Source organism: Phyllostomus discolor, chromosome 5 (genome assembly GCF_004126475.2).
Source record: "Phyllostomus discolor isolate MPI-MPIP mPhyDis1 chromosome 5, mPhyDis1.pri.v3, whole genome shotgun sequence".
Taxonomy (NCBI): Eukaryota; Metazoa; Chordata; class Mammalia; order Chiroptera; family Phyllostomidae; genus Phyllostomus; species Phyllostomus discolor.
Genome location: NC_040907.2, coordinates 3,067,266 through 3,088,107, shown reverse-complemented (window position 1 = coordinate 3,088,107; position 20,842 = coordinate 3,067,266). Strand labels below are relative to the sequence as shown.

Below are 20,842 nucleotides of genomic sequence, written 5' to 3'. Positions count from 1 at the left end.
TCACTGCACCTCTCTGAGCCTCAGTGCCCAGGCGAGGTGCGGTGAGGATTGGGAGGGGGTGTGCGTGTGTAGTTAGTGCTGGGCACAGAGTGTGGCCCCCTGCACCCAGGTGCTCGTCCACCCAGAGGGGGGAGAAGGCCCCAGGCTTTGGGCGCACCTTCCCTCCCCTCTCTGAGCCCTGAGATCCCCAGGGTCCTTCCCAGACCCCAGCCAACCCGTGGTTGTGGCACGTCCGTGCTGTGCCCTGGGCCAGTGGGGCTCTCGGAGTCCGTGGGGAGATGGGGAAAGGTCACTTCCTCCCTCCTGGGGCCAGTGATGATGTGATGGGTGTCCCTGCTCTCCTGCAAGGGGACCGCTAGCCAGACAGGGTCCGAGTCTGCGGAAGGTACCCCGGGTCACAGGAGACCTGGATGAGGGCCGACCCTGGCCCTGGAGACACTGGGCTACCATGTTTGCAGGGACAGAAGGTTTGGGTGTTCGTCCCGGAGATGCACCCCCGCGGGGCCTCATCCTCAAACACAGGCAATGGTCTAGCAGCCCCCGGCCACTCAGCAGCTGCTGTGTGCCATGCCAGGCTTGGCCACGGGGACCTCAGCTAGTCCCCGCGCCCCCACGTGGCAGTGGGGGTGACCGCCTCTCCGTGTAGGAGACAGCCGCTGAGAAGCAGGACGGTGAAGTAACTAGCCAGGGCACGTTGGGTCAGTCCGTCCACTCCCCTGGGGGAGCTGTCTGTCAGGAGGAGACCCTGAAAGGCCCTGGCAGAGAGATGAGTGTGGGTTCAGGGTAGGCGACCGTTGGCAACGACTGAAGCCATTTCCCCGATGCGTGTGTGTGTGTGTGTGTGTGTGGTGAGCACCCCGTGCCTAGAAGTATTCAAGCAGAGAGAGTGGAAGTTGGATTTGCTGACTTCAGAGTTCCCTCCCAGCCTAACAATGGGCTGTGAGGTGGCAGGGATGAGGGTGCATGTGTATGTCAAGGGGAGGGGTGGCCCAATGAAGCCCAGGGGACACGTGGACACGAGGCAGAGGAAGGGGTGGATCTGAGGTCCCTGCAGAAGAAGAATGGGCCGGATGTGGTGAATAATGGGACAGGGAGTCACCTAGTCTCTTGGGGGCAAGAGGTAGGGGGCCAGGGTGCTCTCAAGAGTGGCCAGATGCTGGACAGCTGTAGACAGGGGGCCGTCCATGCTGCACCTGGAGAGGGGGCAGGGCCAGAGAGGCAGTGCCAGTGGAGCTCCCGGGCTTTGGCTAAGGAACTTTGAAGGGGGGCAGGGTGAGCAGGCGAAGGCCTGGGGAGGCAGAGACAGATGGCCCAGTGCATGTGACCTGGCGGAGAGAAGTGGCTCTGGTGTGGATCCGGCCCCAAGGAGGGAAGCACCTGCGGGGAGGGGGCTGCAGGCTTGTGGAGGGGCCCGAGGGCCGAGGTCTCTGATTGGGACAGTGCAGGTGGGCCTGAGCTGAGGCTCTCTGGGTCCCTGGCCCAAGATCTGCCCCCCGGGGTGGCCTAGTCACTGCACCCACCTCAAGGGAAGGGGGAGGTGTGCGTGGGGCAAAGGTGCCCTTGTACCCCCATGCACTCCCTGCACCCCCATGTCCTAGGGGAGAGGGAAGCTGGGAACCGCCAAAGGGCGGGATGGCCCCTTTTCCAGCCGTGCCGTGCATGAGCCAGGAAAAAAGAGGGGGACGCAGAGACAGGCAGGCGGGTTTCTCAGGCGCCACGGAGGCGCAGTTCAGAATCCAGCCCTTTATAGCCGAGAGGAAGCGAGCCTGGCTTGGGGCGATTCCCAGGGCCGGCTCGGCCTGCGGGTCCCTCCGCCTGGAGCGCCGGGGCCCTTCTTGCCGGCCAGGGCAGCCTCCTGCGTCGGGGCCTCCCCGAGGACCGGCGAGCTTCTCTGTCCTCAAGCCCAAGTTAAAAACCAGGGACTTGAAACTTTCTGGAGATCTGTAAAGGGCCAGCCCCCCTCGGGGACAGTGACAGCCGCCTCGCTCCCTCTCCGCGCAGCCCGGACCCTAGATTACTCCCCGGGCGCCGGCTGGGCTTCCTGCCACCGCCTGGGCTGCCCCGTCGGCCTCCCGGCCCTTCCCGGGATGCCGGCGCTCCCCCCCCCCCATCCCAGCCGGGCGCGCCAATGGTACGTCCCGGCCCGCCCAGGTGGTAGCGCCCACGCCGGCCTACCGTAATTCCCCAACGCCCGGCGCCCGCGGATCCACAGAGCCCACCCCGCCCCGCGGCGCCGGCCCCCCTAGCCCTGCGTGCCCCCCGGGAACTGGACAGTCTTGGCCCGAGTTCCAGCTACAGGGGAAGAGACCCCATGTCTCTAGGTGAGTCTCACTGGGAATCTGGGGTCCGGTCGGAGTGGGTCCGTGCGCCAAGGCTCCCTCTAAATTAATGGCTAGAACCCGGAGTGGAAAGTCCCGAGGAGTCCCAGGCCCGCAGGTGGGTAGGATGGGCGCCACTGGCTCTACTTACGAGGGTGGAACGGGCCCAAGCGCCGGCCCCTGTCCCCGCCCCTGTGATTCTAGGGGGTCATCGGCCCCGAGACAGGGCCCTAAGGAGCCTATGGAGCCCCAGCCGGGGTGTGAGTTGTGTTGTCTGGGCGCCGGGCGGTTGGGAGGCTCTGCGACCCTGCCCCGTTTGGGCCGCGGAGTTTGGTCCCAGGCAGAAAGTCCGCTAGAGGCCGGCAGGGGGCGAGAGTGCGCCTCCGGCTGTGCGGTGGCTGGGGGCAGATGGAAGAGGAAGGAGGGGGTGCAGATGAACTCAGGAGAGGCCCGGCCAGGCTGGATCAAAGGCAGGGAAACGGAGGCCAGGGGTCCCTGGGCCCTGCAGCTTCCCCAGTAACTTTCCCCAGGCGCGGGGCGTGGGGCGGGGGTGGCGGGGCGGGGCTCAAAGCGGATTTTATTGTTTCTCTGTGCCTGGGCCAGGTTCCGGGCATGCATTCGGACCCAAAGCCATCCCTAGACAGAAAATTCCAGAGAACTAGCCAGTGCCCTCTTTGCACAGATGGGTAGGGCAGGGTGTGGTGGGCCCCAGGTGCCAGTCTCCAGCAGCCCGGGCACTTGCCCCTGCCCCCGTCCCTCCCACAGAGCCTTCTGGTGCTGGAGAAAGGTCCCAGAAGAAGGCACCAGCTGTGATGCCAGGGCCCTGGGCTCCAGGGTCAGGCACACATGTGTGGGGACGGGACAGGGGACCAGGGCCGCTGCCTCTTTCCCTAGCACTGGGTCTTGGCCAGACCGCTCTCTGGGGAGGAAGGGGCCTCGTTGGCTTCTGGGGCCTGTGTAGTGGGCCCGGCTGGCAGGCAGGCTCTCCACACCCCTGCCACCCTTGGCCCAGCTCAGGGCAGGGCCTTCGGGGCAGGCGCTCCTCAGGGTGGGCCCCAGAGCCCAGGGGACAAGGGGTGAGGCCCAGGCCGAGGGGAAGGGAGGAGCTGGGTAGGCCACTGGGAATGAGGCGAGCAGCCTGGCAGAACTGGCCCAGCCCTGGCTGACCTGCCCACGCATGCAGCCTCCGCCCCTGCGGATCTCCAAGGTGCCGGATGGGGCCCTGGGGCCGGTTGTCTCCCGGGGGAGTGTAGCCCAGGTGGGAGCCCTTGGGCAGGGGTATCCCTCCAGCCAGGGAGCCCCAACTGCTGGCTCCAGGCTCATCTGCTGGGGGCAGAGCACGGAGCCGACCCCAGACCTTGCTCCACACCTGCGGTCTCTCCAGGGCAGGGACTCCCTCTCCCACGGCAGACCAGGAGGCAGACCAGGAGGGGGCCCCAACCGTTGTGGGGGCGGGGATGCCCACAGGCCTCTCTTTCTCTCTCTGGAGCTGGGAAGCTGGTGCTAGGGGTGAGTGGGAGGGGGCTCCTGCCTTGGAGACTCCATTATTCATCGGCCCCAGCATCTGGTTCCTGGGTATCAGTTTCAACAAGCCAGTCCTGACTCATGGGCCCGGAGCTGGGGCTGGGCTGGGGAGGGGCCCCCCTCCCCAGAGCGTCAGAGGCTGGGACCTCTCGGGCCTGCTGTGGGGCACGGACTGTTTCGGCTCTGTCTCTTAGGGATGAGGTGGGAACCAGAAGTCTGTGGGGGGCTCCTCCCTCTCCTGCTGCAGGGTGGCAGCCTCCTGTCCTCCCAGCTCCGTAGGCCCCTTGACCCCGCTGCACTCCTGGCCCTGGGGCAGCAGGGCCCTGGCCCTGTAGGAGGAGCCCCACCCTGCCCGGAGAACCAAGCAGGAGCCCGGCTCGGGGCTGGGCCAGGGCCTGCTCACTCAGGTGACTGCCAGTGCCCTGCCCTGGGCCGGCCCTGGTGGTCTCCATTTGATCTGACCCGGTTGCCCGGGGCCAGTGGGTTCCCCTAAGCTGGCTTTGGAATCTGCCTTGTCCCCAAGGGGGTGGACCTCAAGGCACTGCTGCCCGAGCCAGCACGTAGCCGTGCCCGAGACAAAGCCCAGGTGTTCGTTTCACCACTTAACTAGCTGGTGGCTTTGGGGCGAGCCGCCGGACCTTCCCCAGCCTCCGTTTCCTGGCCTGTTCAGTGGGGGCAGTGACAGCATCTCCACCCTTGGATCTTGCAGGAGAGTGGACAGGACGTGCTGCCCCGACCTCCTGGCACGGGCCTGGCACTTGGGAGGGCTCGGCTGTCGCCTGTGGGGCAGTAGCAGGGGCAGGACCCCCAGGATCTGATGTGGAAACCGACCTGCCCCAGCCACCAGGCCGGAGGTCATGGATGCCAGAAGGCGGGAGAGAGCCTGTGGGTGGGCAGCGGGGAAGGCCCTGTTGACCGTCGGCTGCGGGAAGGGACTTCCTGGCTGAGACATTCCCTGCCCCAGTGGCCTCCTCTGCCACAAAGACCCCTCCTCTGCCGTCTGCATCTGGTCACCACCCCCTGGGTGCCAGGACTGTTGAAGTGCTGTGGGTTGCGGTGTGGGCCCACAGCCAAGGCCCCTGGCCTCTGGAGAGGGCATTCTAGCAGGAAGAGTGACCGAGAAGTGGTCAGAGAGGTAAAATATCTTTGGGTGGTAATAAATACTTAGGAGGAAAGAATTGCATTTCAGAGATTGGAGAGGGAAAGAGTGAGGGGCTATTTATTTTGAGAGGGGGGTGAAGGCTTCCTTGGGGAGGCAGCACTGGAGTCGGGGAGCAGTGTGAGCCATCGGAGGGCCAGGGTCCCCGCTGTTCCAGACAGAAGACCCAGACAGACGTGCAGGCGCTGAGCTCGGTGAGGGGCAGGGGAAGGGAGGCCAGCGAGCCGGACCACTGTGCGCCCCTCCGTCGCCAGGAGGCGGGGCAGGAGCCAAGCAGTGTGGGGCTTTCATTCTAAGCCATCGGAGAAGTTTAAGGGAGCGAGGGGGGCGTTCCGGTGACCAGGCTTTGCTTTCCCAAAGGTCCGCCTGTGGCGTGGACCGAGAACGGGTCAGGCGGTGGGAGTGGAGGTGGAGTGTGGGATGTCCCAGCCGCTGCGGAACTGCCTCCTTCCTCACAGCCGTCCTCAGAGACGACCCCCTCCGCACCCTCTTTCCCAGGGAGCCACACTGAGGAGGTGGGCAGGCAGGGGACAGCTCGGTCCGCTCGCCCTGTGGGTGCTGAGGAGTGTCCCCAGGAGGCCGTTCCAGCCCCCTGGAGTCAGAAACCTAGATTCCAGTCCTGCCGTGGACTCTTACGTCGCTTTATCCCCCACACGATGAGTGTAAAAGAGCTTTGCACGCTGCAACAGGGTGGACCCCAGCACCAACCACACCGCATCCGGGTGGGCCTCCTCTGAGCCCCGACCAGCGCCCCCTGGCGGTGGGGCGCGGGGACGCACCCAGCGGGAGGACCTCGGGGAAAGCCAAATCCGGCTGCGGGGTTTTCCTGACCCGTCTCACCCTACTCCTGGGGCTCCCAGAGGAATACCTTCCACGCCCTTTCCGCCCAGCGCCTCCGCCCCCGCCCCCCTCCGAGCCTCCACCTGTGGTTACCCGGCCCTCCGCTCCCTCGCCTCGGGCGCTGGCCTGGACAGGAGGAGCGGGGTCCGCGCCCCAGGCTGCGAGGCGGGGTCTCCGGGCTGTGCGCTGCCGCTAGATGACCCTCGGGAGGCCCTCTGAGCGCCGGATGTGTGGCTGGGCAGTCGGAGGTCAGAGCGGAGAGGGGTGTCCCTGGTCGGACGGGGAGTGGGGTCTGAGCACTGAGGGGGACTGTGTCCCTGTCCCCTCCCTTGTGTTGCAAACTTCCAGGAGCTCCCCCGGGAGGGGCGAGTCCAAGAGGGGCACTTGGGGGTGGGGTGAGGGCTGGGGGTCAGCGCGGAGGCCGGGCTGGCGTAGGCGGGGCCGGGACCCCGCGGGTGGGGCGGATGTTCCCGGCCCCCTCTTTGTCCGCCACCCACCCCTCCCCGTCCCCGCCGGGGTCCCGGGCTCGGCGGGGGCGGGCGCGGCCGCACAATGGCAGGAAGCGGGGCTCTGCGCTTTGTCCGGCGGACGGCGCAGACCGCCTCCTCCTCCGGCCGCCATGGGGACGGGGCCCGGCGTCTCCGGGCACCGCGCGGCCTCCAGACCCAGCCCTGGGGTGCCCTCCCGGGACTTGGCGTCCTACTGGGCGGGGGGCCACGCCCGCGACCGGGAAGGCCAGGTACGGGAAGCCGGGGGCGGAGATGGGGCACACGGTGGCCGAGCCCCCTATCTGGGCGCACACCGGGGAACTGGGGCCCTGAGATGGGTGTCCCCACACCACCACCGAGGGGCCCAGGCGGCAGAGGTGGGTCGCCCACCCTGGTCTTTTGTGTCTGAGGCTGCCTCCGGACACACCTGTGGGTCCCAGGCCCGGCTCAGGGCCAACCCTCCCCCTTTCCTTCCTAGGCCCAGGCCCTGCTACACCCCTCCTGCTCCTGCCTCTGGCCCCCGCCCTTGGGTGAAGGGGGAAAAAGCCACTTCCGGTGCCCCAACCTTGCGGGGCAAGGCCTTGACCGTGCTTCCCAAGGGACCCCCTCTGTGTTTGTAAAGTTCCCGTCCATCCGCTCGCTGCCTTTTGAGACGCAGTGTGAACTGGCTGCACCGTCCTGTGGGCTCTCCCTCCTCGGGATTTAAGCTGGGCGCTTTGGTTCCTGGACCCCCCCGATGCCCCTCCCCCACGGCCCTCGGGGTAGGAATGGTGGGCAGCAGGGAGGAGAGCAGTAGGCACCTGGGTCTGAGAAAAGGGGAAGAGGTCGCCTCACTTTGGTGCCCGGAGGCCCCTGCCCCTGGAGCTGGCTGTAGGAGACCCTGCGGTTTGGCCATGGAGTTGGGAGAAGGGGTAGGGGAGCAGATAGTGCAGGGGGGCTGTGCCCACCCAGTGGGGCTCCTGGTTCTCTCTGGGGGTTCCCAGAACTTCAGCCTCAGCTAGACCTGCTGGATGAAGTGAGGATCCTGGGCCTGAGCCCAGGTGCTGCAGGGAGGATGGAGGCGGATGGGGTTGGGGGGCCGGCCCGGCTCCATCATCGTTAGCGGTAGCAGCGGTAGCAGCGATGGTCATGCGCGGTGGCGGCGCAGTGGCAGTGGGGGCACCAAAGCCCCACACCGTGCTGGGAAATGTCTTCTCATGTCCCCCCCAGGAGCCCGGCACCTCCACAGGGTGGGTACACAGTAGGTGCTCAGTAAATACGGGATGAATGCTGAATCCCCCATAAGGAGTGAAGCTTTGTGTAAAATCTGCCATCTCTTACTGGGTTGATACTTTTATGAGGTTGTGGCACGGAATCAGGGACTTGGACTGCAAGGGTCCCAGAGGCGCTCCACAGGACCCCTGCCACCCGGCGTGGTTCCTGCCGTGTCACCCCCACCCACAGTGAGGCCAGGGCCTGTGTGACGGGCAGGCTGGTCTCAGAGGGCGAGAGGGCTGCAGAGCCAGCCAATTGCACGGCTGTTGAGAAGAAGGGCTGATGAAGGGCAGGGGCTGTCCCCAGATTCATTGTCAGGAGTGGGTGCTTCCGCCTGGGGTTTGGGGGGGTCCGAGAAGCTGCAAGGCCGGACCCTCTGTAGTGTGCCCTGGGAGACTCGAGGTGGGCCAGGCAGAGTTGAGATGGAGGACAGCAGTGTTCACACTTTCTTTTAAAGATTTTATTTTTTAGAGAGGGGAAGGGAGGGAGCAAGAGAAACAGCGCCACCTACTGGGGACCTGGCCAGCAACCTAGGCATGTGCTCTGACTGGGAATTGAACCCATGACCCTTTGATTCGCAGATTGGTGCTCAATCCACTGAGCCACACCAGCCAGGCTCACACACTCTCTTTAGGTGAAGTAGACAGAACTAGCTGCTTTGGTTGAAGGGAGCCCCTCAGCCCTGTCTTGAAGCCCGAGAACACCGTTGAAGACCCCAGGAGAAGGCTGGGGGGGGGCACCTGGGAATCTGGGCCCTCATGTCCGGGGCTCAGTGCCCTGAGAGCACGTGTCCCTCTCAGCCTGCCACTTTTCTGTCTGCCGGAGGTGTGCAGGGACTCGGGAGCCAAACCACCACTGATTTCCTATCGTCTCTGCAGCCCCGGGGCCGGCCGGAGACCCGCCTGCCTCCCGCACTGGGCGCTCTGTCCTCAGGCCCCGAGAGCTGGTGTGAGTGTGGCGGGAATCTGCCATCTAGGGTTGTACACGCTGGGCGCAGACCTGGCTCCACTGGCTATGTGACCTTCGACAAGCTACTGAACCTCTCTGAGCTCTGCCGTCCTCTCCCGGAAAACAGGGGCGACCGGAGTCCCTGCTTCCTGAAGTGAGGAGGCCCGAGGGCAGCCCCAGGGAAAACAGGTGACCACATGATACGTGTGTGTGTGTGTGGGGATCAGACCTGCCAGACACTCCCTGCTTCGGGCACGGTCCCTAGTGTCCAGGCCATCCTCACCCTCATCTGTCCTCTCGAAACTTTCTGATCGGGGTCTCCCCGGCCACACACTCTCCAGCAGCCCTCCACTGCCCTGACAGTAGGAACGTGTTTGTTGCGTGGGGCAGGAGTGGCAGTGCGTGGGGCAGGTGGGGCAGTGCGTGGGGTCCTTGCAGGGCAAACGAGGTGCAGAGGCGACCGCGTGAAACACGCAGGTGTGGGATGGTGGGGCACCCCATGGAGAGGAAGGGTGCAGGGGGAGGGGTTGGAGGAGCTGCAAGGCTAGAGGGGCCGGAAGTCGGGCGGCTGTGGAGTGGAGGCCTGCAGGGCGGGAGGCAGCCGGCACTCCAGGAGGCTCTGGGGGAAGCGCTGCAGGCCGAGGGGCGGGCAGGTCCAGGGCTCTGAGGCGGGCCGTGCCCGACCAGGTAAAGGGCCAGAGTGAGTCGGGGTGGGGACGCAGCACAGGGGCCCAGTGAGTCCTCGTGCTCGAGTGACAGGGAAAGCCACTGCGGGGCTCTGAGTGGGCATCTGTGTCCCCTCTGAGCAGGGTCCACTCTGGTCCCATGGAGGACAGGCTGGAGGGCAGGGTGGGAACAGGGAGCCGGTTAGGGGGCAGTTGTTGAAATCCAGTGTGTGTGTAGGGGGGTGGCCAGTGCCGTCTGGAGAACTCGGCCCGGCCTGGTCGTAGCTGCAGGTAGCAGAGGTGGGGAATGTGGGGTCTGACCGGGCGGGGGTGTAACAGAAAGATGGGAGGTAACCCCTGGGTTTGTGTCCTGATGTGTGAGTTTCCCAGGGCTGCCGTCGCAAACGGACTCCAGCAGGGCGGCCGTGGAGCACCCGCAGTCCACTCTCACAGCTCTGGGGCCAGACGCCGGAACCCGGGCTCTCTCGGGGCAGTGTGCCTTCGGGGACTCCAGGAGAGGGCCTGTCCTGCCTCTTCCCGCTGCTCCAGGGCCTTTCCCCCCGCCTCCACGTCTCTGTGTCTTTGTATGAGGACGCTAGTGGTGGGATTGCTCCACGGTCCATACTCTGTGATGACAGACCCCAGTGCGACCTCATCCTCACCGATGACATCTCCCACGACCCTGTTTCCAGATGCTGAGGTTTGGGGGGTTAGGACTGGACCTGTCTTTGTGGGGGGACGCATGCAACCCCTAACATGCACCTAGAAGGCGCTGGACTGATCGAGCTGGCTGGAGCTGCCTGGAGAAGCCGGGAGTCCTCGTGCGAAGGTTTTGTGTCTGGGATGCTCGTTGGGATCTAGGGGAGGAGGTGGGAGGGCGGTCTGGCCTCCTGGTGGAGGTGCTGCCTGGAGAGTTAGTTAACTGTGGGAGCCCTCAGCACGTGGGGGGCGTTCCCAGTCTTGAGATCCCCCCACTCAGCAGGTGGGGGGTGTTCCCAGTCTTGAGATCAGCCAGGTCACGGGAGGGGGAGGGTGGGAGGGGAGAGGCAGACCCACAGAGCATGGGTCCTGGGGGCAGAGAGACCTCCGATGGCAGATGCCCGGTCCTGTGAGAACAGACAGTGGACCTGGATGCGTGGAGGCCACGGGGCCCGAGAAGAGGGAGGTTGGTGAGCCGGGCAGGGGCACCGGCTTGAGGAAGAGGGTCTGAGAGACACCGGGAGAGCCGGGAAATGCCCAGGTCAGGTGTCGCGGTGGCGGTCGCGCAGGCAGGAGTCTCGAATGAATGCTGCCGCCCCGGAGCGTGGGACTGCCTGGGGACAGGACCGCTCAGAGTGCCACCTCACGGGTGACTCATCCATTTACCCAGAGAAAGGGGGGCCTTGCACAGGACGGCAAGGTCCCCAAATGGCCTGCCATCGTGGGTGCACAGAAGTCACACAGCTCTCTCAGTGTCCCTGCCCAGAGGCTCCGCCTGCTGAGCCTGCGGCCCTCCAGACCAGTCCACCTGGAGGGGCTTTCTGCCAGACCCCTGGCCTGGACACGTCAAAACTCTCAGTGCCACGGGAGACCCCCCCCAAAAAAACAGGGGCATTTATTCTTAAAGAAATACCCAGACTCGCCAAATGCGCATGCAGACATGGACTGGCTTCTGAAAGGGGAAAACATCGATGTGCACGGCAGTGGGGGGGGGACTCGGAGCTGGACTCTTCCCAGACGGGACACCGTGTGCGGAGCGGCCTCGGTGCTGGGGCATGCAGAACGTTAGCACTCCTGGGCGACACCGGGATTCCTGCGCCGGGGGCGGGGCCACGCGAGAGCCTGTGTGGCGATCCCTGAACGAGCGGGTGAAGGAGGAGGGCGTGCAGGTGTCGTGCTGGCCTGCAGCGTTCTGTAGGTTTGAGACATTTTAAAACGCGGAGCTGGGAAGCGGGGCAATGAGAGGAGCGACTGTGGGCGGGGGCAGGGTGCATGGAGGCCTGGGTCAGGGAGCCGAGCTGCCAGCAGCGGCCCCCCACCTTCTGGCACCGGGGACCGGTTTTGTGGAAGACAGTTTTTGCACGGACCCGGGGGAAGGAGGGGATGGTTTCGGGGTGATTTCAAGTGCATTGCATTCGAGCTCACCTCCTGCTGTGCGGCCCGGTTCCTAACAGGCCCGGACTGGTACCCGTCCGCGGTCCTGGGGTTGGGGGTCTCTGCTGTGGAGGGCGGAGGGGGATGGAGCACAGCTGAGAGGAGAGGGCAGGTTGGTGCGGGATGGGGGGGCAGCCCGAGGATGGAGGAGAGGGCAAATGCTCAGTCCTGTGGCCACACCATGGGTGGCCACGGGGGAGCGGATCTCGGGGGGAAGGCTGGCCTTGGGTTGGAGCCGGGCCAAACCCCCCGCAGCCTGGCGCAGGTGGGCAAGCGTGGTGGTGGGGAATCACGGACCCTCGGCCTCGGATGGCTTCTGTTTCCCTCGAAGAGTAGGAAGCAGAGTCGCGGGGAGAGTGTTCGGGGCGAGCCGTGGGAGGTTGGAGGAGAAAATAGGGAAGTCACGTGTGGCAGTGGGCGGGGGGCAGGGGCCTGGGTGAGAGGCAAATCGGGGACCACGTCACCAGGCGGCTGCATGGACACCGCGCGGGAACCCAGACGCCGACACCTGCCCCCGGCGCCTCCAGGCCCCCTCCCCACCTGACTCAGGAGCCTGGGCGGGGTTGGCTGTGCCGTGGCCAGACAGGTCACAGAACCAAGGGTAGAGGCTCCGAGTGGCCCTCGGGGGTGGGGGGCATTCTGGTCAAAACAGTGTGCGGGCCAAACCGAGAGGCAGCCCCAAGGTTCGTTTCGGGCGCCCTTCCTGCCCACGCTCCAGCAAGAGGCCCTGGCGGCACCTGCCCTCTGGGCGCTGCGTCGCTGGGCAGGGCTGTGCTTCTGCCTGCGCCCCTCCGAAGGGACACAGAACGGTGCTCACGAAACGCTTGTTGGGTGGCCTGCTGAGCACGCAGCCCCTGTGGGGGAGGGATGGTGGGAGGTGGGGAGCAGCAGCCCCTTGGGGGCCAGAGGCCGGAGCGGGACCCTGCCGTGGTCCGGGCCCCCGCCCAGCGCCCCTCCGCCCTTCGCCGCACAGGTATGCCACCACGCAGACTGCCAGCAGCTGCACCGCCGGGGGCCCCTCAACCTCTGCGCGGCCTGTGACAGCAAGTTCCACAGCACCATGCACTATGACGGGCACGTCCGCTTCGACCTGCCCCCCCAAGGTGAGCGCGGGTCGGGGCGCCCGGCCTGGCCCGGCCCGGCCCCTGGGGTCCCCAGGGTCGCTCTGGGTCCCCTGTCTGGGGGCTCGGTGTCTTGGTGACTGTTGGAGCCGCGACAGGACCACGGGAAGGACAAGAGTCGACTGTGAATGAAACACAAGTACTTTCAGTCCCTTTTGTTCCGCCAGTTTTCTCACAAGAGACAAGGCTGGGGACTGTGGCCCGTCTCGGGAGCCGACCCGTCCCTCCCGGGTGCCGGTCTGCACCTCCCACTGCTGCCCTGCCCCTGCCCCTGCCCCTGGCCGGGGGCCAGCATGGAGAAGGTTCCTTTCTTCTCATCCTCGGGCAGGGGGCTTCGGGGCCGATCTTCCGGCTGGGAGCGGGCTGGGAGCGGGGTGGGGGTGGGGGTGCAGTGGGAGGGCAGGTCAGAGGGACTTGTAGCAGGAAACAAGAAACCCTCCTGCCCAACGGGGCCCTGGCCCAGGCCCGCCGCCAGCTGGCTGTGCTGGGGTGCCGGCCGGCCCTTTGTCTCCTGTCTCGGCTGGTCGGAGGCACGGGGACACTGCCCCTCTGCCAGGGCCCCCGGGGACTTTGGGTATGGTCACGGGGTGGGGGAGGGGAGGCCCAGCAAAAAGAGCCACGGACCTGGTCCCTCCCGGCCAGCATCCCGGAGGCCGGGTTCCCATCCCTAGGTCACAGAGGGGCAAACGGGGGCTGTAGGTGACCTTGGACTGAGAGCAAGCGGGAGGTCGTCTGCAGTGTCACCTCAGGGCCCTCGTGTGGTTTTGAGTCGGGGCGTGGACCGACAACAAGCAGTGGCCACGCCCCTCTGCTCACAGAACCAAAGGGCCCTGGATAGCTTGGGGGGGTGGGGGGCACAGGGTCAGTAGGCAGTGGTCCCTCCAGAGGTGGCCCGGCAGGAAGGCTGAGGAGAGGGACCCAGGGAGGGGGCAGGCATGACCCCACTCCCACTCGACTCCACAGGCTCCGTCCTGGCGCGGAACGTGTCCACCCGGTCATGCCCCCCGCGCACCAGCCCCGCCGTGGACTTGGAGGAGGAGGAGGAAGGCCTGATGGACGGCAAAGGGTAGGCGAGGGGTGCGTGGGTGGAGAAGACACCTGAGGGGACCCGAGGTCAGGGATCCGGGCACCAGAGGCTTCAGGAGGGCTGGCTGGAGACCCCTCCCTGTCCTCGGGGCTGCCAGCTTCCTGGAGGAGGCCACCTAGCCTGGGCCGGCCTCCTGCAGGGCATCACCTGACCAGGTACCACTGGGTGTGATCCCTGTGTTGGCCACCAGAGGGCGCACAGCCCCTTAGTGGGCCTTGGCCGGTCTGACTGCTCCTGAGTTCCCTGGTCACCTGGGGTGACTGAGGTGTGGGTAGCCAGCCATGGCCCACTCACAACACACCCCGGTGGGGAGCCAGAGTGTCTCCAAGCCCTGACCTCCCTGGCCTCCCTGCAGGGACCGGAAGAGCACCGGCCTGAAACTCTCCAAGAAGAAAGCCAGGAGGAGACACACAGATGTAAGGAGGCCGGGGCTGGCAGAGGGGCCGGACAGCCTTTCCTTCCCACAGCCGAGGCCGGGCCCGCCTGCTCTGAGCTCCAGGGCCGGGGGCGGGCCCAGTGCGTCCCTGCCTGGCCACCCTGCCCTGCAGCCCGGCACTGCCCACCTTAGCCAGGCAGGAGGGACCCTGGCGGCCTGCCTGGGGCAGAGCTGGGCTGGCGAGCCCCTGCACCCCCTCCCCCGCTGGGGCTCCCTGGGGTGGGGAGGGCGGGGGACAGGGGCGCAGAAGCCGAGACCCGTGTCCTCTCAGGACCCGAGCAAGGAGTGCTTCACCCTGAAGTTCGACCTGAACGTGGACATCGAGACGGAGATCGTGCCCGCCGTGAAGAAGAAGTCGCTGGGGTAGGCTCGGCGGGCGGGCCGTGGGGGCGGGCAGCGGGCGGGCCCAGCCCCTGCAAAGAGGAGTGTGGTGTCCGTGCCGTAGCCCGTGAGCCTGTCCGTCCATCCCCCGCCCCCCGAGGGCAGACCCCCGAGGTGTGAACGCCAGCGTGAGGGAGCCGGTGACGGGGCCTCTGTGCCCTGCCTGTGTGGCCTGGTCCCCGGGTGTGGACCGGCCTGTGACAGCGTCTGCCCTCGTGTGTGATAGGAGTGTGTGTGAGCACACGCAGGACACGGGGTGTGTGTGTGTGTGTGTGTGTGTGTGTCCCCTCGGGTAGAGCTGGAGCTGTGGCTGGGGTGGGGGTTTGCGTGACTGAGCCCTAGCAGACACAGCCCCCCTCCTGGGCCAGGGAGGTGCTGCTGCCCATATTCGAAAGGAAGGGCATCGCGCTGGGCAAGGCGGACATCTACCTGGACCAGTCCAACACGCCCCTGTCCCTGACCTTCGAGGCCTACAGGTTCGGGGGCCACTACCTGCGGGTCAAAGGTGAGCAGCAGGTTGGGTGGGAGAGTGGCTGGGGCCGGGCTGGGCCTCCCGGAGGTGAGCGCTTCTCCCCGGGCTCAGGTTCCCGTCGGCCGTGGCCTTGAGCAAGCTCATTACCATACAGGTGTCTCTCCTGGCTGGTGGTGGGTGGTGGCCAGGGCGGGCGGGGTGGAGTTTCAGGGAGGGCAGGTGCAGCTAGGCCTTGGTTTGGATGTCTGGGGGAGAGAGGGCTGGGCCCCCTCCCTCCCTGGACCCGGATGTTGAGGACCTGTCCTTGCCCCCTCCTGCTGCCCCAGCCAAGCCGGGGGACGAGGGCAAGGTGGAGCAGGGAGTGAAGGACCCCAAGTCCCTGAGCCTGCCAATCCTGCGGCCAGTGGGGGCCGGGCCCCCGGCCCCGGAGCGCGTGGACCCGCAGAGCCGCCGCGAGAGCCTGGACATCCTGGTGAGGAGGAGGGTGTGTCAGGGCTGGGGGCCAGCAGGGGCCCCTCGAAGTCAGCGGGGCCCCTTGTTGCTCCCTCTTGGGGCTTTAATATCCCATTCTGGAACGTGGGGCTGGCTCTGAGAGTTGGGGGCCCTGGCTGGATCTAGGGTGGTGGGTCTGTCTCCGAGAGTCTGCTGGTGCCCGGAAAGCGTGCGTGCGTGTGTGCGTGTGTGTGTGTGTGTGCGTGTGTCTCAGCAGATGCTGTGTCCCGTGTCCCTGGCTGTGTGTTGTGGGTCACTCCGGAGCTGTGCTTCTAAGCACGTCTGAGCATGTGTGTGTTTGTGTGTGTGACCATCTGTCTCCGCACATGCTCCGGGCTCGTGTCTGCATGGGGCTGTAGCGGCCAGGGTGGGGCTGGCCTTGACTGCCCCTCCCGGGCTAGGCCCCTGGCCGCCGCCGCAAGAACATGTCGGAGTTCCTGGGGGAGGCGAGCATCCCGGGGCAGGAGCCCCCCACGCCGTCCAGCTGCTCCCTGCCCAGCAGCAGCAGCAGCAGCAGCAGCAGCGGCGGCATCAGCGACAGCTGGAAGAACCGGGCCGCCAGCCGCTTCAGCGGCTTCTTCAGCTACGGCCCTGGCGCCGGCACCTGTGGCCGGGTACGTGGTCCCACGGGCCCTGGGTCGGGGCAGTGGGCCGGCCTTGGCCCTGACCCTGGCCCCTGACCCTGGTGTCCTTCCAGGAGGTGGACAAGATGGAGCAGCTGGAGAGCAAGCTGCATGCCTACGGACTCTTTGGGCTGCCCCGGCTGCCCCGGAGGCTGCGCTTTGACCACGACTCGTGGGAGGAGGAGGGGGACGAGGAAGAGGACGAGGATGACGCCGGCCCCTGGCTGGAGGACAGCTGGCGGGAGCTCATTGACGGGCATGAGGTGGGTGCCACCGCAGCCCTCCTCCTGCCTCTCCCGGGGAAAGAGGGACATGATGCCCCTCCTTGGTGGGGCCCTTCTGAGGACCCAGTGACAGGATGTTCCACAGGACAGCCCTGTCAGGCTGCTGTCATCCTTGACCCACTCTGGGGAAACTGAGGCAAGGTGCAACCGCAGTGTCATTGAGATGTCTTAGTGGCAGAGGAGGGCCGGGAGTTCGGGGGCCTCCGTGTCTGCGCTGGCGGAAGGAAGTTCCACCTGAGGTTGCTCCCCCTCCCCCACCCCCACCCCCAATGTGCCTGCCCACTCGGGCTCCCGGCCACCCCCTGCCCTTCCCGCAGAAGCTGACCCGGAGGCAGTGCCACCAGCAGGAGGCAGTGTGGGAGCTCCTGCACACCGAGGCCTCCTACATTAAGAAACTGCGGGTGATCACTAACGTGAGTGTGGGCTGCAGGGCCTGGGGCCACCCCGTCTGCCTCCCCGGCCTCCTGTGGGTGCCCCAGGCAGAGTGGGGGCCTTTGCAGAAGGATCAGGTGCCCAGCCGCAAAGGGGAAGGAAAGCCAGAGGCGGGCCGCACCCTGGGCCGGAGGTGGTTCCCACAGCCGGGGGCCTGGGAGGGGGCTTCCGGGAGGTTTGGTGGGTGGAGCTGAACGAACACAGGCTTCATTCTTTGACTCGCTCATTCAACGGGTGTCCCCGAACACCTGCTGGGTGCAGGTGTCTGCAGCCCACACCCTAGACGGGGAGACAGCGGGGGCAGGTGCTGGGCAGTGCATGTGTAGGGACTTCGACCTGGGGGGGGCGCCTGCCCTGGGCCCCGAGGTTCAAGGAGGGCACCTTCTGAGCTGAGACGAAGAGGCTGAGCCGGGCCAGAGGTGGGGGAGGGTCCCAGGCGAGGCCTGGGCCGGGTGACCCTGTGGTAGGCCTAGAGGGTTGGGCCTTTTCTCAAAGGGTGAATCCTCTGTCCCAGGGTGCCTCAGGGCCTCCTGGGAGGGTTAAGGGGTGGAGGGGAGCCTAAGAATCTGGGTGGGGCATCAGGACTGGGGACCCCCCCACCTAAGCTGCAGCGCCCCTGCCCCCGCAGCTGTTCCTGTGTTGCCTCCTGAACCTGCAAGAGTCGGGGCTGCTGTGTGAGGTTCGGCTGGGCCTGGGGGTGGGGAGGGTACCAGGAGGAGTGGACCTGGGCCCCATTGGGCAGGAGGGTGGGGGGGATGGGGAGGGGCTTAAGGAAGCGCGGGGCTGGAGAGGGCGGGGCCGGAGGCCGGCAGGACAAACAGGCGGAGTAGGCCTGGGGCGCAGCCTGGCAGTGGGAGCGGGAAAGGTGTAGGGTTGAAAGGGTGGGACGTACAGGGGCGGGGCTAACGGGTGCGGTAGGCGAGGGGCGGACCGAGCGCTCCTCTCGGGCTCCCAGGTGGATGCGGAGCGTCTGTTCAGCAACATCCCCGAGATCGCGCGCCTGCACCGCAGTCTGTGGGCCAGTGTGATGGCGCCGGTGCTGGAGAAGGCGCGGCGCACGCGGGCGCTGCTGCAGCCCGGGGACTTCCTCAAAGGTTTCAAGATGGTACGGCCTGGCCGGGCACAGGTGGGGGTGACCCAGGGGCAGGGCTGGGGGCCCGATCCCCTCTTCCCGACACCCGAACCTCCCTTGGACCGGTGGCCCCGAGTGACCCCTAGCTGTCAGAGGCAAGGAGTTCTGAGTCGGTCACCCGGGTTTACCCCAGCTGGCCATCCGCCCTTGCTACCTGGTGGAGGGTGGTCGCGCTCGCCACGTCTCGGTTTCTTCGTATAGAAAACCGGGATCGTAAGCTTGCCACCCGCGGGGGCGGTCGCAAAAGTGCAGTCAGGAAGAGCTTGAGCAGGGCCCAGCCCTCAGGGAGCGCCAAGTAACCGCGTTTCTTCCTCCCCGCGCCAGTTCGGCTCCCTCTTCAAGCCCTACGTCCGGTACTGCATGGAGGAGGAAGGCTGCATGGAGTACATGCGGGGCCTGCTGCGTGACAACGACCTCTTCCGCGCCTATGTCACGGTGAGGGCGGGGTTGCGGGCCGATGGGCAGGGGTGCAGGACCCGGCAGCGCCCAGCTCCGCGGCAGCTGCAGGTGCGTGGGCGCCGGCAGTGGGCGTGGCCTGTCCTGAGCCCCGCCCGCGCTGCCCCTCCCGCCGCAGTGGGCCGAGAAGCACGAGCAGTGCCAGCGGCTGAAGCTGAGCGACATGCTGGCCAAGCCGCACCAGCGGCTCACCAAGTACCCGCTGTTGCTCAAGTCCGTGCTGAGGAAGACCGAGGAGCCCCGCGCCAAGGAGGCCGTCGTCACCATGGTAACCAGGGCGTCGGGCGGGGCTCCCCCTGCGGCTCTCCGCCGAGTCCTTGGCGCTGGGCCTGAAACAGCCATTGCCTGCGCCCCAGATCAGCTCTGTGGAGCGCTTCATCCACCAAGTGAACGCGTACATGCGACAGCGACAGGAGCGGCAGCGGCTGGCGGCCGTGGTGAGCCGCATCGACGCGTACGAGGTGGTGGAGGGCAGCAACGACGAGGTGGACAAGGTGGGCGGCCTGGCCCCGCTCGGAGGGCGGGCGGGCGGGTGGAAGGCAGGGGCTGTGCTGGAGTCTCGCGTGAAGACTCCTAGCCGAATGGAAGGTCAGCCCTGCCTGACCTCTCCCGCACCTGCATTGGCATCCCCTACCCCCCAGCTCCTGAAGGAGTTTCTGCACCTGGACCTGACGGGGCCCATCCCTGGGGCCTCCCCCGAGGAGACGCGTCAGCTGCTGTTGGAGGGGAGCCTGAGGATGAAGGAGGGGAAGGACAGCAAGGTGACTCGGGGGGACGCCCTGTACCCGGGGCCCCTGCCCCACTCGCTCGAGCCGGCAGATTTGGACCGCCCCTTCCAGGCAGCCCCCTGCCGGGTGTGCCCAGTGGGGCTTAGCTGCCCAGCCACTGAGGGGGTGCGGTTTGAGAACTAGTGACCTTGGGGTCCTATGAGAGATAATGACTTGCCTGCATTTTACCCTTCCCCCCCTCCATTCTGGAACGTAAAGCTCTTTTTAATTAAAGTGTCGTTCACGCGCAGCATGATATTAAAGGTGTGTAACATAGTGAGAGTTCACACTTGTACACCTCACAGAGTGATCAGCACAAAAGGCCCGCCGTACGAGTGATTGTGACATTGCTGCCTGTGCTTCCTGGGCTGCCCTTTACGCACCTGCAACTTATTTATGTCACGACTGTGATTCGTACCCCTTACTGCCCTCGCTCTTTTGCCCTTTTGCCCCTACGCCCAGCTCTGGGGCTGCCGTCAGGTCTGCTGTGTCTGCAAGTCTGTTTGCTTTGCTTGTTTGTTTGTTTCGATTCTACGCATATGGGAAATGTGACAGCATTTGTCTCTGACTTACTTCACGTAGCATGATGTACTCTAGGTCCATCCAAGTTGTCACAATTGGCAAGACTTCATTCTTCTTTTTAAGAGTTTATATATTTATTTTTGGAGAGAAGGGAAGGGAGGGAGGAGATAGGGAGGGAGAGAAATATCAGTGCGTGGTTGCCTCTCATGTTGTCCCTTACTGGGGACCTGGCCTGCAACCCAGGTATGTGCCCCGACTGGGAATCGAACCGGCGACCCTTTGCTTCACAGGCCCGTGCTCAGTCCACTGAGCCACAGCAGCCAGGGTGGGTTTCATTCTCTGTCGTGGCTGAGTAATCACTGCAGTGCGTGTGTGTACACAACGCATGCACGTGCACACACTTGTACATCCACCTCTTTTCCATCCACTCCTCTACTGAGGAACACCTAGGTGGCTTCCGTATCTCAGCTCCTGTGGGTGACACCGCGGTGAACACGGGTGCGTGCGTCCTTTTAAACCAGCGCTTTGTTTTCCCCAGACACGCACCTGGAGTGGGGTTGCCGGGTCCTTCTTTGTCCGCTGTTCCAGGCTTTGTTTTAAAGTCTGTTCTGGCCCTGGTTGGTGTAGCTCAGTGGATTGAGCTCGGGCTGGGAACCAAAGCATCGCAGGTTCGATTCCCAGTCAGGGCACATGCCTGGGTTGCAGGCCATGGCCCCCAGCAACCACACATTGATGTTTCTCTCTCTCTCTCTCTCTCTCTCTTTCTCCCTCCCTTCCCTCTCTAAAAATAAATAAATAAAAATTTTTAAAAAACCACAAAAAACAAAAACCTTTCTTTAAAATATAATTAAAAAATAAAGTCTGTTCTGTCTGATACGAGTGTTGCTACCCCAGCCGCTTTCTCTGTTGTTGCTGCTGTTGTTGCCACTTTCATGAAACACCCTTCCCTTCCCATCCCTGTCAGTCTGCGTGTGTGAATCTGGAGTCGCGGGTAGGCAGCAAGTGGACAGGTCTCGTTTTCTCAGCCACTCAGTCACCCTGTGGTTTTTCCATGGGGCGCTTAGTCGGCTTACTTTTATTTATTTATTTTTTAAGATTTTATTTATTTATTTATTAGAGAAAGGGGAAGGGAGGGAGGAAGAGAGGGAGCAAAATATCAGTGTGTGGTCGCCTCTCATGCGCCCCCTACTGGCGACCTGGTCCGCAACCCAGGCATGTGGCGTGACGGGGAATCAAGTTGAGGACACTTTGGTTCGCAGCCCACGCTCAATCCACTGAGCTACACCAGCCACGGCTCAGTTTACATTT

General features: G+C 65.1%; 1 protein-coding gene across 7 annotated transcripts in view; it reads left to right on the top strand.

The window, feature by feature from the left end:
• The window catches only part of PLEKHG5 (pleckstrin homology and RhoGEF domain containing G5), a 35,985-nt gene that overhangs the window by 11,636 nt on the left and 3,507 nt on the right, over positions 1-20,842 (top strand). For 3 of the 7 annotated variants that reach the window (XM_036025235.1, XM_036025239.1, XM_036025236.1), the window contains exons 3-17: positions 12,303-12,432; positions 13,414-13,516; positions 13,893-13,953; positions 14,245-14,336; positions 14,723-14,859; positions 15,153-15,298; positions 15,720-15,932; positions 16,016-16,204; positions 16,543-16,638; positions 17,286-17,336; positions 17,613-17,762; positions 18,114-18,224; positions 18,364-18,513; positions 18,602-18,739; positions 18,887-19,006. In XM_036025235.1, coding sequence (XP_035881128.1) covers positions 12,303-12,432; positions 13,414-13,516; positions 13,893-13,953; positions 14,245-14,336; positions 14,723-14,859; positions 15,153-15,298; positions 15,720-15,932; positions 16,016-16,204; positions 16,543-16,638; positions 17,286-17,336; positions 17,613-17,762; positions 18,114-18,224; positions 18,364-18,513; positions 18,602-18,739; positions 18,887-19,006 — 1,887 coding nt within the window. Of the gene's footprint in view, positions 1-2,001; positions 2,322-5,642; positions 6,090-6,429; positions 6,581-12,302; positions 12,433-13,413; positions 13,517-13,892; positions 13,954-14,244; positions 14,337-14,722; positions 14,860-15,152; positions 15,299-15,719; positions 15,933-16,015; positions 16,205-16,542; positions 16,639-17,285; positions 17,337-17,612; positions 17,763-18,113; positions 18,225-18,363; positions 18,514-18,601; positions 18,740-18,886; positions 19,007-20,842 lie in introns of those variants that run through there. The other 4 variants (XM_036025237.1, XM_036025238.1, XM_036025241.1 and 1 more) reach the window with 3 other exon arrangements.